The 16,463-nt window shown below is 47.6% G+C and overlaps 1 protein-coding gene across 1 annotated transcript in view; it reads left to right on the top strand.

Moving 5' to 3' along the window:
- Positions 1 to 16,256, top strand: part of OTOP2 (otopetrin 2) — a 124,921-nt gene extending 108,665 nt beyond the window's left edge. Inside the window, exons 4-6 of the mRNA XM_069604547.1 lie at positions 11,103 to 11,186; positions 12,201 to 13,167; positions 16,086 to 16,256. Of these exons, the coding sequence (XP_069460648.1) occupies positions 11,103 to 11,186; positions 12,201 to 13,167; positions 16,086 to 16,256 (1,222 nt within the window). The remainder of the gene's footprint in view (positions 1 to 11,102; positions 11,187 to 12,200; positions 13,168 to 16,085) is intronic.
- Positions 16,257 to 16,463: the final 207 nt, after the last annotated feature.

Here is a 16,463-nt window from a genome sequence, read left to right as displayed (position 1 = left end):
CCCTTCGCATGTGGTATGCTTCCCAAAGTACTATCTGGCACTGTGAGAAATCCAACTGGTGAAAGTTCTTTGGCCAGGTTGATTATCGCCAATGGGCTGCCTTTAGCGTAGGATACTGTAATTCTGTATTATTGTGTTATCAATGCAAAATATGTAAAATTTACCTCCCTGTAAAATGTTCCTTCCTGTAACTAAGCTCCCTGCAAGTAACAGCGCTGTTTGTGTGCTATACAAATGTAAAAAAAAAAAAAAAAAAATACTAAAATGGGGCTTTGGCTCATTCCCCCAGCCTGGCAGCCAGGGAAGGCTTGGCCGAAGTTTTGCTTTCACCAGGTTTCCTAAATAGGGGGTTTGGTGCACTGTGCAGCTGGACGTTTAAAAATTTTTCTTTAAAATGAGCCATTTCTCATGAAATGCCCCCCATGGAAAAAAAAAGAATTGGTAAGAGACAGTTCGTTGTGTAAAGTCAATAATTGTGTTTGGTAAAAGCAGTCAACACCACTTCATTAGCTCAGTAAATAAGTATAGGACTGGAAAACCTGTGGCCCTTGTGCAAACTTTATTCGCACACTTGAAAATCGATCTTCTCTGACATACAGGAAAGGAACAATATGGTAACATCTGAAAAAGTGATTACCACACAAAGTACAGGAACAACCCAGGGAGGAGGATTGCCATTTTACATTAGACACTTGACAGCTACACAATGGGCATCAACACTGCATGTTACCAAATAGGGAGGTGAATAGCAGCTATGACAACTTATTCCATGGGCAACTCTAACAGTCACAGCCTATGCAGGACAGCATGGGTAGGGCCAACACAAGCTTTCCACACACAGGAATAACCTGGACTTGGCTAGTTAAGGTTTCCTTCAAAATCTATCAGGGACTGCATGGGCAGGGCTAGTGGAAGATGTCCTCACACAAAGGTAGAGCATGTCACTGTAACCTTCCCTAACAACTAAAGGTGCTATGTCCTTTCATTGGCAGGCATTTCTACGCCTGCATTTTAAACGTGTATACAATAATGAAAAAGTTCATCTATTTTTTTATTTTTTGGTGTGAGGGTGGTCTGCCCCCAATACCTCCTCCGACCTATTTTTAACTATACTCGACCCCCCAAACCCTTATCTGCCCTTTCCCACCCCCCAAAAAAAAAATGATTAACTTTTTCGTTATTCTTTACACCAGGGTTTTCCAACATACGGCCCACGGGCCACAATGCAGCCCCCCAAGCCATTTTATGTGGCCCGCGAGGCTCAAGAGTAAACAAAAAACAAAAAAATGGGCTTGGTGATAAAGACAAATCGTTGGATTGTTAAGTGAAAATTGTATTAATATAAATGCTTTAAAAAAATAATTAAAAAAATAATGCAGTCTGAGCATAAATAAATAAATATACAGGTATCCGACAAACATTGCATGAATAAATAAATACCCCTATTAACATCACACACATGCAGCCACCCAACTGCTTTCAGAGGGGAGCTGCAGGAGCTGTCCTGGGTTTGGTTCAAAAGAAAACGTTGCTTATGGCGAACAGAAATCACCCAGTTTGAATAGCACCCAAGGGGATTTTTTTTAGTAAAATAGGATGCCAATTGTGCATTTTAAAGAATATTTACTCTGCAACACTGGTCAACACTATTATCTGCATAGTGAAGTAACTCATCACCAGTGCCATGGAAGGGGTTTAAAGTGGAATTGATTGGAAAAGATGCAGCATGAAAGAAAATGTGCCCTCCCCACTTATGCGGGTCAACATATAATGACATGTGAACTGGTTAATAGCCATGCCTTTAATTTGCAGCAATGCAAGGCTGGACGACTCTGGCCACAATCACGACATAAAAAATAAAACATGTTGTTGTTCTCCTCAACCGGCATAATTTATTGTATTATGGAGCAAATTATCCCAGATGTAGTATAAAACCCACTGTGGCCACTATTTTGACTTTTGTTTACTTCGGTTTCTCTTTTGATTGCATGGTTTAACCTGTTCAGGAAAGGTTACCAACAAGTTACTAATAATGCAATAAAAAAATTTCTGCATACTTTAAGATTGTGCTCACATTGCATTTCTTCAATTAGATTCACCTTTGGGTGATCGCTTTTCCACATTTTATCTGTTTAATTGAATTATGATATGATGTGATATGGCCTTTGTAACGCGTCTATACACAAGTGTTTCAAGGCGCGACGAGGCAGGGAGGGAGGGACAAAGGGAAGACAGACAAAGATCTTACTAGGCCAGGTGTCATTCAGATCGCACAAGTGCATGGGCAGAGGGGAAGGGAAAGTGCAAGGGGAAAGGTAGAGGGGAAAGTGCAGTACAGGGGTAGTAGAATAACAAGATAAATAATAAGGGCCAGCTGGTGGCAAGTGCAAGATAAGTGCAGACAAGTGCTGGGAAGGGGGGCTGTAGGGATACAGAGACAGTCCCGCAGTGCAGGGGTTGCCAGGGAGGCAGTGCAAGGGGAGAGTGGCTGGGCCAGGGACCGAGATCGGTGAGAGTGGCCCAGTTGCATATTCAGTGTAGTTTCAGACAGAAATTTAGCAGGGTAGAGGGGGAGAGAAAGCAGAAGAAAAGAGGAGGGTTTTGAGGTGCTTCCGGAACCGGAGATGGTTCTCCTCAAGTTTCAGGGAGGCAGGAAGACTGTTCCAGAGGGAAGCCCCTGCCGCGGAGAGAGATTTCCCCCCAACTCATTGCTTGGAGAAGCGGCTGACCCTGAGGGAGTTGGAGGCGGATGAGCGAAGAGCTCGAGAAGGAAGATATTTAGGAAGAGAGAGTTGAAGGTATTTTGGCCCCAGGCCCCAAAAGGCCTTGTGGACAATGCAGAGGGCTTTGAAGTTAATCCTTGCAGCCACTGGGAGCCAGTGCAGAGATTTCAGTCCTGGAGTGATACGTTCCCTGGCCTTGAGACCAATAGGACAAGTCTTGCAGTCCTGCTCTGGATAAGTTGAAGAGGGTGGAGAGTAGAGGCAGGCAGATTTAGATAGATGCTGTTACAGTAGTCCAGCTTAGAAAGAACCAGGGCTCTGGAGACAGTGAGCTTCTGGGGGAAGGAGAGGAAAGGAAGAATACCTCTGAGGAGGTGCAGCTGGTAGTGTGACTTCTTAGAGACGTTAGATATGTGAGGAGAGAAGGAGAGTGTGGAGTCGAAGATGACCCTGAGGTTTTTTGCCTTGCAGGTAGGAGCAGGAAGAGGGCCAAGAGAGGCCGGCCAGAGAGCTGCAGGGAAGGAGGGATTGGATGTGCCGATGAGTAGAATCTCAGTCTTACTGGCATTAAGGTAGAGGTCATTGGCGGCACACCATTCCTGGATAGCAGACAGACAGTCAGAGATGAGAGAAGGAGAGGAGGAGGCCAAGGGTAGCCTGAAAATGAGCTCAGTATCATCCGCATAGCACAGAAAGTTGGGGCAGAGAGCGGCGATGTGGTGGGCAAGGAGTGCTAGATATTGGTTGAACAGCCAGGGAGAGAGGTTAGATCCCTGGGGGACACCACAGGTAAAGAAAAAGATGTCAGAGAGGAAGGACCCCAGTTGGACCTGGGAGGGTTGATTGGAGAGGAAAGAGGTCAGCCACGCCAGAGCATGACCAGTGATACCCAGGTTATCACGGAGACGGTTGAGCAGGATGGCATGGTTGACAGTATCAAAGGCAGAAGAGAGATAGAGCAAAATGAGAACACACGGAGTGTTAGAGTCAAGATTGGAGAGCAGGTCTTCACGGATGTTCAGGAGAGCAATTTCCGTGCTTCTGGCATCTCTGAAGCCAGACTGATGGTCATGAAGACAACCAACAGATTCAGCATGGAGATTAAGCTGGGAGATGGCCAGTTTCTCCAGGAGCTTGCCCAGGAAGGGAGTGATGGAGAATGTGGGATAGTTAGCCGGGCAGGAGGGGTCAGAAGAGGGTTTCTTAAGAAGAGGGTGCACAAGGGAGTAGTGCTTAAGGGGGGATGGGAAGACTCCAGAGGCGAAGGAGTGATTACAGAAGTCAGCCAGGACAACGGCCAGGGAGTCGATGTGGTCCTTGATAGTTTTGGAGGAGCAGGGGTGAACCTGTTTTGGCGAGACTTTCATAGATCGGACTTGTCTAGAAACCTTGTCAGCAGAGAAAAGGGGAAAGGCAGAGAAGGTGGGAGGAGGGGTGGCTGCAGAAGGGCCAGAGGAAGAGCAGGGAATAGAGGGAGGAAGGTGATAGGAGGAGTGTGAGGACAGGATGTTCTGAGTTTTTTAAATGAAGTGAGAAGCCAGAGCCGTGCAGAGGGCCTGGGAGGGGACAGGAGAGAGGTAGAGACTGCAGCAGGGTTGGCCAGTTCCTTGCAGATTCTAAAGAGTCCAGCTGAGTTGTTAGATGCCGCAGAGATGCGGGCTTGGATAAGGGCTCTCTTCTTGGTGAGAACGGAGAGCCGGTATTGCCTTTGGAGCAGGCGGCAGGCCAGTTTGTCAGAGGATGAACATGTAGCACGCCATTTCCTCTCTGCCACCCTGCACTTGTGTTTTACGGTGACGAGATCCGAGTCATACCAGGAGTTACATTTGGCTTTGGGCTTCAGGCGGATTCTCATGGCAGGGGCAAGGATATCAAGAGTATCAGATATAGCAGAGTGGAAAGTGGAGAGGGCTGTGTCAGGGTGGGAGTCAGCCGAACGGGGAGGGTGGATGAGAAGGTGGCGGCGAAAGCCTCAACTGACACGCGCTTCATGGGTCAGATGACCGAGAAGGAGGGTGGCAGTGATGAAGGTGGCTTAGGGAGGGTGAGGAGGGAGGATAGGAGAAAGTGATCACTCCAGGAGAGAGGAGTGGAGAGAGGGACAGAGAGGGGAAGGTCAGAAGAGATCAGAGCATCAACAGTGTGCCCCGCAGAATGATTCGGCTCAGACGGGAGAATAGAGAGTGAGAGAGAGTCGCAGAGGTCGGGAAAGTGTCCAGAGGGGGGACAGGAGGCATCCAGGTGGATGTTGAAGTCTCCAAGAAAGAAGAGTTGAGTGGTTGATGACAAGAGTGAGGAGGAGAGGTCCGTCCACTCGGAGATGAAGGAGGAAATTTGACCGGGTGGCCGATAGATAGTAGCCACAGTAAGGGAATGGCTAGGAGAGAGAGAGAGAGTCGGCAGACAAGGCATTCAAAAGAGGAGTAGGTCTGCGTAGGAGTGACAATGGCAGGAATCCACTCAGGGAAGATAAGGGCAACACCCCCACCAGCACGGTTGGGCCTGGGTACGGAGAGGATATTGTAGCCGTCAGGTAAGAGTGTGTCAAAGCTGGTGACAGAGCTGGCCGTGAACCATGTCTCAGTGAGACAGAGGACATCAGGGTCCAGTTCCTCAAGAAGGCGACAGATATCAGAGGAATGTTTGACAGCAGAGCGAGACTTAAGAGTGGCAATGTGGAGAAGGTTGCCATCCTTGAAGGACTTCCGGGGAGGGGTACAGATCAGAGGTACGCCCTGCGGAGGTGAAGAAGGAGCACGAGCGGGGGCAGGGAGGGAGGGGGAAGGCAAGGTAGCCGAGGACAAAGGAGGGGGATACAGCAGGAGAGGAAAGGAAGTTGATGAGGCGCGGGAAGCATCTATCAAAGAGGTGAAGGTTGGCCTGAGGGCCTTGGACCAAGACAGTCCCATTAGAGTAGACATTAATGATGGCCTTAGAGGAGTGGAAGGAGGCCAAGAGGACATCCCAACGGGTGCCACCATTAATAGGGAGGCCTGGGTTGGAGACCAGGATGTCCTTTTTAAACTTTTCCATACCAGATTTAGTGAGGAGAGCAGGATAGTCAATGGAGAAGCATGTGCTTCTTTCATTACCACAGAAGTAATGTGTAATACAGAGAGAAGCTGCCATATGTATTGGGCACACTGCACATGCTCAGGCAGCATCAATCATGCTTTGTACCGGACAATGCTGGCCTAAATTGGGAACAGCCAGCACAGACATGTTGCTACAGAGGCATATTTTGGGTACAACCAGCATGACAATGTGTTACATCAGTGACAGTGCTGTCTTACACTGTGGACACATTCATCATTAAAACGTGTTGTGTTGTAAAATGTTCTTGTCTGCTGTTGGTGACATGGAATTCTCATGTTCACCTTTAGATCTAATTGTAAATTTATGGCTTTTTGGTCACCTTTTCTGCTGTAAAATGTACCATTTCAACCCCATATTTGAAAATAAATTCTTGGGGTGGGGGGAACCCCCCCCAAACCCTCCCTAGATCCTTGTAGCTCCCTCGCTACGCTCGGTCGCCCCCACTATTTCAGGAAAATATTAACACATACACACTGAAAGAAATCACAAGCAACTAACCTTTGATTACTGCACCTGACACCAAAAGCTATCTTTGGGACTGCATGGCTATCACTGCCCGTGATGCTATTGTGTCAAAGGTCACACAATATCGCTTTTTAATATGCTGCTTTTGGTGAGGTCATTGACTTTTGGCTCGCCGGCCCACTGGGTGACAAAAAGATAATGCTTCGGCCCCACATTCAAAAATGTTGGACTAGCCTGCTTTACACATTTAAAATGCAGGCGTAGAAATGCCTGGCGATGAAAGGACGTCGTACTGAACTAAATCTGCATACAGAGGGCTAGTGCAAGCTTCCCACTCCAACTCATACAGCATGGGCAGGATGAGTGCAATATTCTCTCATGAATAGTTCAGCATGGGCAAGGGGAAGATTCCTTCCTCACAAAAATGTCAACAGGGCCCTTGCATGCTCCCTCACAAGTGGGTGCAAGAACATTAAACACACATTACAGACAATACTATGGTTCCCTGACAAATAGGTAGATGGGCAGCATTGGTAAAACCCTAAATTGGTGCATGTACAGCACAGAGAGAGCCAGGTCAAGCTTTGCTCACAAACAGATACAGCTTGTGCGGGGTCACTGCAAGCTTCCCTCACAAACTGGTACAACATGGGCAGGGCCAGTGCAAGTCCCATGCAAACGGATGGTACAGTATGCCAGGGCCTGTTTATGTTTCCCTTACAAACATGCACAAGTACAGCATTAGCAGAGCAACAGTTGGCAAGGGAATGTGCAAAGGTCTCTTGTAGATGGGTACGTGTATAGCACAAACAGAACAAGTATCCCCCACACACTGATACAGCATTTGCAAGGCCAGTCAAGGTTTTCCTTGAACAGTTTTATAGCTACAGCATCGTCAGAGCCAGGTCAACCTACCCCCAGAGACAGAACTGGGACAACATTGACCATGCCAGTGCAAGCTTAATTCACAAAGAACAGATACATACACCATGTGTGCTGGCTGCATGCAGCCGGCCATCTCCCAGGCATATAGAGAGCTTTTCTTTTACATGGCGGCTCTTACCCGTGACAGTGTTCTGGCTGGTGAGCTGGATGGATACAGGAGGGGCACTGCACAAACCTGTCCACTTTCTGCACTCGTTCTTTTCAATAGCTAACTGCAGGCTGTACTACTTGAGTGGGAGTTGAAGGTCCAGGTAAAAATGATTGGGCAGTAACTGCAGTTGTTTTTCATACACACACACACTCACCACTATTAGGCTGTGCTAGGAATAGGTCAGCCAATGGGCAAGTCCTAATACTGCAGGTCAAGGTAACTCATCTGGAGCATATATTGACCTTTGTTGTGCAAATACAATGCATGCAACAGATGATCAATATTCCCTAAATTAGGTGTCTTCTCAGTGGCCTATTTGTTGCTCCACCCCTGCTTTTCAGTGACCTTAATTTTGAGGGCCAGACCTTTTTTGCCATCAATATACCAGTGTTATGTAATCACCTTCCAAAATGTTCAATTAGCTTAAGACCTTTCACTTTAAATGTAATGTTGAATCAGCATTTTAACATCAGATGACACACATACAACTTTGGCAGGTTGGGCGCTTTGCATTTACCCTCAACATGCACATGTTCTCATCTTAGTTTTATGCCCTCGCTACATAGACATACACTGGCCTACAGGCGTAAGTCCTGTTCAGGGTAGTTCAGCATTACTTTGAAAGTTAGCACCGAAAATAGAAAATCAATTGGCCAGCTTATCTTTGAAGCTTTCCAAAAAATGCTAGATAATGCTTGCCATCAAGAGTTCCCCCAGGTACAAAGAATGGCAAGTTGCATGTAGCATGGGTGCCCAAAATAAAGTCTATTTATTCATGGAGTAGTTTTAAAGTGGCATGAATAAATATACCTCCACGTGAGAGCAAACGCTACAACAATCAGTTGTGGGGTCAGTAGTCACAGGCAGCCCTTTCAGTATTGCCTATAAGGTTTTTGATGCTAATGAAAATCTTTAAGGAAAAGTGGGCTGCAATCACAACACACTTTTACCTTTCCTGAGATTGTGTGGAAAATGTAATTCAACTCCTTGTTGCTGAACTTGCACAAGGCCCTGGTGCCTACCATATCTCCCTCATGCCGCTACCTGGCAGGTGTCTCCTTCGTTCCTCTGGGGGTCTGCCATGACTCTGACCTGCCTGGGGTGCGTGCCCTTAACCTGCCATTATGTGTTATCAATACTTCTTCCTGCTAATCCACTCTGTTTTTACTTCGGCTGGACCATGTGTTGTGCAGCCCAGAATCAGGTGCTAATAGGCAAAACACCTGCTTCCACTACAAAGCTAGTGGCTTCTAGTCACCTGAGCACTGTGTTTCTCAGAAGGGCACCCACAGTTGCAGGAGGGCATCATGCAGCCTCTTTAGCTCAGCTTGCTTTAGATCTGTTTTGTAATTCATTATAAAAGAGTGAGACTTACTGCTTGGTGTCCCCTGCTGGCCTGCACCATAGGTAGCAACCTAGTTGGCCTAGTGCTTGTAGCAGCCCTCTTCGCCATTAGACACCTACCCGGCAGCTTTCTGAATGCAGAGTACTGTGGCCCCAGCAAAATCAAATCACTGTATGCCGAATGCCCCCATCGAAAAAAGGAAATATGGCTCAAACACTAAGACATGAGGATGGGGTTTACCCTCCGTCAGCCCCCTCTTGGGGTTTCCTCACCAAGTAAACAGGGTAATGGGTCACGGAAAGAGTGGAGGCAGTTATTTAAGCAATATGCACCGAGCAGCGGCGGCATTACCGGCTCAGGTGATGCCTTGGGGGCTATAGTTATAGGCCCGAGCGAAGCAAGTCCCTTAACGAAGGCCACAGGGCATTACCAGAGTCGGTAATGCCCCCGCCGCGAGGGGCATATTGCTATTAGACCCCGGCCCGCAATATCTGCGTGACCGGGTCACTAAAAGCATCTTTTTCTGTCCCAAAACGCTGCAGCGTTTCGGGACAGAAATAAAAAAAGAAACGACCAAGAAAATGCCCGCCGGGAAAGGGAAAATGTTCCCATCGCATCCGCTCCCGAAAAAATGAAAGGAGCAGAAGGTAAGTGGGGTTGGGAGGGAGGGGAAGAAAAAACAAAATACGTACCTGCGTCCCCAGAGGGGGACGATCGAAGCCTCCAGCCGTGTGGAGGCACGGAGTGGGGATGGCCCCGCTCTGAGTCTCCACATGGCTGGAGGCTGCCATTGTCCCCTGCCGGGGATGAAGGAGCAACAAGGTAAGTGGGGTGGGGAGGGCAGGGAGGAGGGAGGAAAGGGGAAAACCTTTTTTTAAAAAAAGCCTTACCTGAGTCCCCAGTGGGGGGCGAAGGCAGCCTCTCAGCCATGGGGAGGTTTGGAAGGGGGATAGCCCGGCTTCGAGCCTTGTCATTGGCTGAGTGGCTGCCAAAGTCCCCACTGATGCAAGGCGGCTGGAATCCTGGCTGAGAATCGAAGGATTCTCGGCCGGGTAACGACCCGGCGAGAGCCAATCAGAATGCATGTTGCAGTCTGCTTGACTATCGCCGGGTACTAATATACATTACAACCGTCTCGATGTAAAGATGTTTGCCCCTGCCGCCATGAGACCACCATTGTAGACATGTCTGTGGAGCTGTTAGTGGCTATTCATAAGCATTGCCTGGCAAGGTTGATTCCCAGGGACCTGTCAGCTACCTCTGATAGGATCATCCATGACACACTACCAGAGAACTGAAAGAAAAACAGGTGGATGTTTTGAATCACACTACTCTAATTCCATGCAGTGTTCATGGGATGCCCTCAGAGAGGCTAACTAGGGAACCTCATCTCACAATTTGGGCACCTTGAACAAAAGGTTACGGAAGGTTCCTCCCTGACCCCTGCCTATTTTTAACACATATGCTGTACTTGGCTAAAGATTTACGTTGTTATGGTGCACCCATGCCATTAGTGCCCGGGAGTGTGTGTTTTCAAGGAGTTGTGCAGTGGCAGTTTACAGGTGATATGGTGGGAAAACCTCACATTAAACAGCGGGAACACATATTTTCAAGAGTGTAAAATTTGAAAACCCCAAACAGGCAAACCACAACATCAGTGAGAACACCTAGATCCACAGTCCCCAAATATTGCTTAGACTGGTGGGCACTTCTATCCAGCGGGCTCTATCACAGTTACAAATTCTCACATCTGAAGACCCTGTCCCATTGATCGCTTGTGGTAAAGGTCTCCTGTAATCTCTCCCCAATCTTGTACTGCTTCCTGATGGTCTCACCTAATCTCTTCCCGACCCTCTGTTGTTTCCCGGTGGTCTCCTGTAATCTATCTCTGATCCTCTACTGTCTCATAATGGCCTCCTGTCTAACATCTCCCCATTTTACTCTGCTTCCGAATATTCTTCTGTAACCCATCCTCCCTGTACTTTTTCCTGGTGGTCTCCTGTAAACTCGGCCATTTCGACTGTCTTTTGTAATATTTCCTTTATCTTGTACAGTTTCTTGATAACATTGACTAACCTTATTGTCTTCTGCAACCTCACTCCCATCGCTGGTTATGATCCTTTTGCAGTGACAAGGGGATAAATGTAAAGCCTTTGGGGGTTATCAGGCATGTGTTGATCAGCTTTTTTGTCTGGTGATTGGAACTGACAGCCACATATGATATGCAAAGTATATAGGAGAAAAGATCAACCGGGAGGTCTTCTCGTTGGTGAAGCTACCTGTCTTCTGGGTGCTGCTACCACGAAGGGTGCGTGTGTGTCTTTGCATGCAGTGTTGAGCGGACACTGATTTCATGGAGGTCTCCCTGCTCTTCCAGGTTCGGCCTGATGCTCACCCTGACCACTAACCTAGGCGTGTGGATGGCCGCCGTGACGGACGAGTCCATACATCAATCCGACCAGTACCAGAAAAAGCCAGTTGAGAACTTCACCCAGACGGATCCTGGGGGCCGCTCCTTTGAACTGAGAGGTAAAGCACATCCCTGCTACCAACTCCCACAGTCCATATTGGATTTAGAGACCGGAAGACCATATAGGAAATATGGGGCGTTGAACAAAGAAAGGGCAAACTCATTAAGGAGAGGGGGAGCAGTAAGGATGGCAATATTTCATGGAGATCAGAAACCTGAACGTGAAACAAAAACCTTGCTACTAAAATATATGGGTCTGGTGGAAGGAGGCAGAGCTGGGGATATGGGGAGAAGTGTGTAAGGTCAAACTGGCCGACACGGAGGGAGGGCTGGTCTAGGATCAGTCACATGCTGCCTTTGAGTCTTTGATACTCCAATAGGGCTGTGACAAAGCCAGCAATGCGTCCGGCTCTGCGTTTGACTGACTCGGATCCAGCCCTGCTGCCCTTATGAAATCCTGTGACTTTCCTATGAGCCAGTTGAGCACTGTTCATAAGATTAACATGTTGCCTCTATTCGAGCAATGTGTATCATGTTCTTCCAGATCTGGGGGTTCGGATTTCATATATCCCTCAGACAAACGGAAAGGCCATGCGCAGATTACCAACAAATCAGACCTCCCTTCAGCAATGACCTAAAGGTAGTCCACAATAAGAGGTCTGCCACCTGCGGCTCTCCAGATCCGCTAGACTTTGACTCCCATGATCCCTTCCCATCGACTAAGCTGGCTGGTGCTGATGGGAGTGGCAGTCCAAAGAATGTGGAAAGCCAAAGGTTGCACACACCTGCTCTATGGGTGCGCAACAACACTCTCCATTTACAAGTGCAATTTATTTAATGTAATATGGGGTTGACAATAGGAATTGAGGTATATAAAGTATCTACAAACATCATTTAGTTGGTCGACAGCTGTACAAATGAAGCCTCTGGGTGTGGCTCTATGTTAAACTGTCAGTATTCGGCCTTGTCCTTCAGTGCCTAGGAGTTTGAAGAGCAAGTGGCTAGATTTGAGACAGACTCTTCTGCCCTGGCCTACATTATGGGCATAATAACACTTGTTTTCACTTTCCCTTCCACAGCTGGGGGTGGAGCAGGAAACAACTGCGTGTGCACAACCGACATCTGCGACATCTTTCAGACGGGCTACTACTATCTATACCCCTTCAACATCGAGTACAGCCTGTTTGCCTCCGCCATGACCTATGTGATGTGGAAGAATGTTGGGCGGTTTATGGACCACCACCCTGACCACCCTAAGATGCACTTGAGCCTGCGGACCCTTTTTGTGGGTCTCACTATGGGCGTGTGCCTGGTTGTGGCTGGGTTGGGAATCTTCATTGTGTATGAAGTGCAGGTGAACTCCAATGCCAAGGAAGACACGCTTGCCATGTTTTACATCTTTAACATTGTCGGCCTCACCCTGATGTCCCTGGGGGCCCTTGGAGGGTCAATCCTCTACAGGTTTGACGACCGACTCATGGACAATCACAAGAATCCAACCAGGACATTGGACGTGGTCCTCCTCCTAGGAGCAGCCCTGGGACCGTGTTGCATTTCCTATTACTCTATCGTGGCCATGGTGGCAATAAATCCAAGGGACCTTCTGAGCATCCTCAACCTGGTCTACTCCCTCCTCATCATCATACAGCACACCTTCCAGAACACCTTCATCATTGAAGGCCTCCATCGCAAGCCGTTCCAGGAACTTCACCCCCAGATGATGGGATCCCTGCACTCCCACCGAGAAGCACCGCCAGAACTTACCTACGCCAACCATGGCATTTCCCAGGACATGCACAACGGGACCCCTTCAGTGATCAGTGAGGCTCATGGACAGGAAGTGGCAGCATCCCAGGCTGAACCCAGGAGCCGTGTGACGGAGCATCACCTCGTTATCCAGTCCAGGATGGGCAGCTGGAGGAGGTCCTTCCTGAGGGAGATCTCTTTGTTCCTGCTTCTTAGTAACATCATTGTAAGTAGACACTGTGGTTTGTTATCTCTGTGCGCGCTTAGGTAGCTTTAACGGGTCTCCCAGGGTTGCATGGGGGACTATTCTCGGGAGAGGTGGAGGGGGGTGCAAAATAAATTCTCCTCAGTGATTCCCTACCCAGAGGAAATACCCACAGCATTCTGATTCCCATACAAAGAGCCCAGGTGCTGCCCATGGGTTGTGGTGTGGCAGGAGGAGAGGGACAGAACCACCCAGCAGGTTCCGGTGATGAACGCATGTGATACCTGTACAACAATGAAGCAGACATACTCTTATGGTTGAAAAATAGAAGAGAAAAAAAAATCCATTCAGAAGCTTCTCCAGATGTCATGCTGAACCCAGGCAGCAGGATCTATAGGTGGGCGGTGAGGAGCTTGTATATAGCGTGCTGCAAATCTAACTTCCACATGACTAGCTTATTGTCCTTTATGTGGGACAATGTCTTCTATATGTGTCTAAATGATCCTTTATGTGCTTTCCAAAGCCACACAAGCTGGTCTAAGATAGTCAGGACTAGCTCTCTATGGCTGGTGGTGTCACGCTAATTGGGCTCTTCTAGGCTACACACAGGAGCTAAATGGCTCCCAGTAATATTGATACCCACCTATCATCTAAGCGCTGCTTGGGGTCACTTCCTCAAGTCACTTACGCGTGCCAACTTGCAAAGACCCATAAGTGCAACCGATATTTACAGTACTATACCCTGCTTTGTTATGCTCATGAAAAAGCGGCAGCGGGTTTTGAGACGGTTGCTCAGTATCTGCCGGCCGCACTGTAAGGTAAGGCAGGGGAACACATGTGATTTTATCCTTTGGGACAGCGATAGAGACAGGGTCATTTCCTTAGTGACGTTTTTCTGTTGTGTCATCATATGCTTGGAATAGTGAGAGGTCAGTGCCATTATCTGATGTGGCAAGTGCACTCTTTAGGTGGAGGCAGAGGCCATAACATTTATGATTTGCATAAATCCTCGGGAGGATAGCTTAGCGGCAACATGCGAGCCTTGTAAGCAAGATGACACAGAGCAACACAGGTTCGATCCCAGGAGCCGCGCTTAGAAACCTATGGGTATTAAGCGCGTTATAAATAACCTATCATATCATAAGGCAGTGGCAGTGGAAGAGTGTGGCTTTAGTTGTAGGGGTTAAGGGTCTGTCGATGGAGGATGCCCTTGATGCCCCTTGGGGAGGCTTTTTTGAAAAAGTAAAGACACCAAGGGAGAGAGTGAAGGGGGGCCACAGACCATGAAGATGGCCTATGGGGTTATATAGAGCGGTCTCCTCCCAGGACCACAAACTAGGGGACCCGGAAATAGAATAATGTGCTAAACCACCGGGATTAAATCTACATCCAAATTACATATCCATGAGTAGAATTACAAATATCATACCCACTAAAATTGTAATTATCTCGGGGTCACAGGTAAGTACGTATTTCTTCACAGCTTTTATTCAGTACGAAACATCTAAAAGCAACCATCAGACAAATTCATCACATCAAATAGAGAATTGAGAATGCAAAATACATGTGCCAAAGTGCTCAGGGGTTTAGCAAGTGCATAGTGTTCTCTCATTCGACAGTTACCCACAAGAAGTACAATACAAAACACCACATTTGAATATTCAAGACATACAGATGAGTATCCCATTTGTATACAAGTCTCGTAAAATCAGCTGTATATATTGTTAGTAAAACACGACCCATAAATCAACTGGATTGCTAGGATGCCGACATCAACAGTCTGCACCCTTTGGGGTCTAGTCGATCACTAATGTCAATTAATAACATTCTTCAACACACATCATTTGTCGACACATTGGGCCTCATTATGACCCTGGAGGTAATCATGCTGCTTTTTGCGGCATGGCTACCCCCATTCCGCCCTCCCGGGTCTCGGTTCCCTGAATGGGGAAATACTGGGCCATTCCAACCTTGGAGGGCCCAGTATTTCCCCATTCAAAGAACCCGGACCCGGTACATCCCCATTCCCATTTCAGCCCCCATAGGGCTCAATGGGAATGGGGATGATGCTAACAACGGGCCTGTTAATGACAGGCCCAGTTGTTACCATCCTGGTCTGCTTAGCGGGTCCCGCGAGCCGACCTCGTAATGAGGCGGTAGGGGGTTAACTGGGCCGGCAGCTCTACCGGCCCCGTTAACCCCCTACCGCCAGGGAAGTAATGAGGCCCATTATGTTTCGGCCATCGTACAGGGTTCAGCTCCAAAAAGTTCTATCACTGTATTCCATTAATTCGCCCCTTCATCAGGACAAATGTAGTCTCACACCAACAACTGGTTTTACAAGATTTGTTTACAAACTGGGATACCAATCTTTATATGTCGAATACTGAAATTCGTTTTTTGTATTGTACTACTTGTGGATAAATGTCGAATGAGATGACACTGTGCACTTATTAACCCCCTAAACACTTTGGCACATATAATAATAATAATTTTGCATTTATATAGCGCTACGAACCCTCAGGCATCTGAGCGCTGCTTATTACTAACCACAGTGTGTGTGTGGTGCTCATTTATCGACCTCAGAAGGATGAAAGGCTGAGTTTGGCCCGAGCAGGATTGGAACCTGCATCAGCAGGCTCTGCACGGATGGCAAAGTAAGCACTCAACTCGCTGGACTATCTGACCAGCTATTGTTCCTTTTTTTTATTCAGTATTTGGTATGATGCATTTGTCTGATGATTGCTTTGAGATTTGTTTTGTAATGAGTAAAAGATGTGAAGAAATATGTACTTGGTTCTGACCCCGAAATAATTGCAATGACTATGATATTTGTAATGCTCCTCATGGGTGTGTCATTTGAATGTCATTTTATCTCCCTCAGATAACAAGAAGGCTTTGTGACTGCAATGCAAATAACTCTTTTTTTCCCCTCACAGTTCTGGATCATTCCAGCATTTGGTGGCAGGCCTCAATTTGATCACGACAAGGAGATGATGTTCTATGGGGACACTATATGGATCGCCATTGTCAACATCTGCCTGCCCTTCGGGATCTTCTATCGGATGCACGCAGTTGCCAGCCTGGTGGAAGTCTTCATCATGTCCTAGCTGGGCAAATGTGGGATGCCTTCCCTCTGAGGCAGTGACAGTCACTAACCGTTTCTGTGCTCCTTCCTCCCATGCATGTTGTATATCGCTACTCAGGGCTGACTGTAACTTGATGGTACTTCTTCTGGACATGCTCCCTCATGTTAATGTTAAAGGATATTTGTACCACACACTATCACCACAGGAGTGGTCCCCTGGCACTCATGT

The sequence above is a fragment of the Ambystoma mexicanum genome, chromosome 3q (genome assembly GCF_040938575.1).
Source record: "Ambystoma mexicanum isolate Mex_15411 chromosome 3q, UKY_AmexF1_1, whole genome shotgun sequence".
NCBI classification, from domain to species: domain Eukaryota; kingdom Metazoa; phylum Chordata; class Amphibia; order Caudata; family Ambystomatidae; genus Ambystoma; species Ambystoma mexicanum.
The sequence above is the reverse complement of the archived record's forward strand: the minus strand, read 5'-3'. Positions and strand labels throughout refer to the sequence as shown.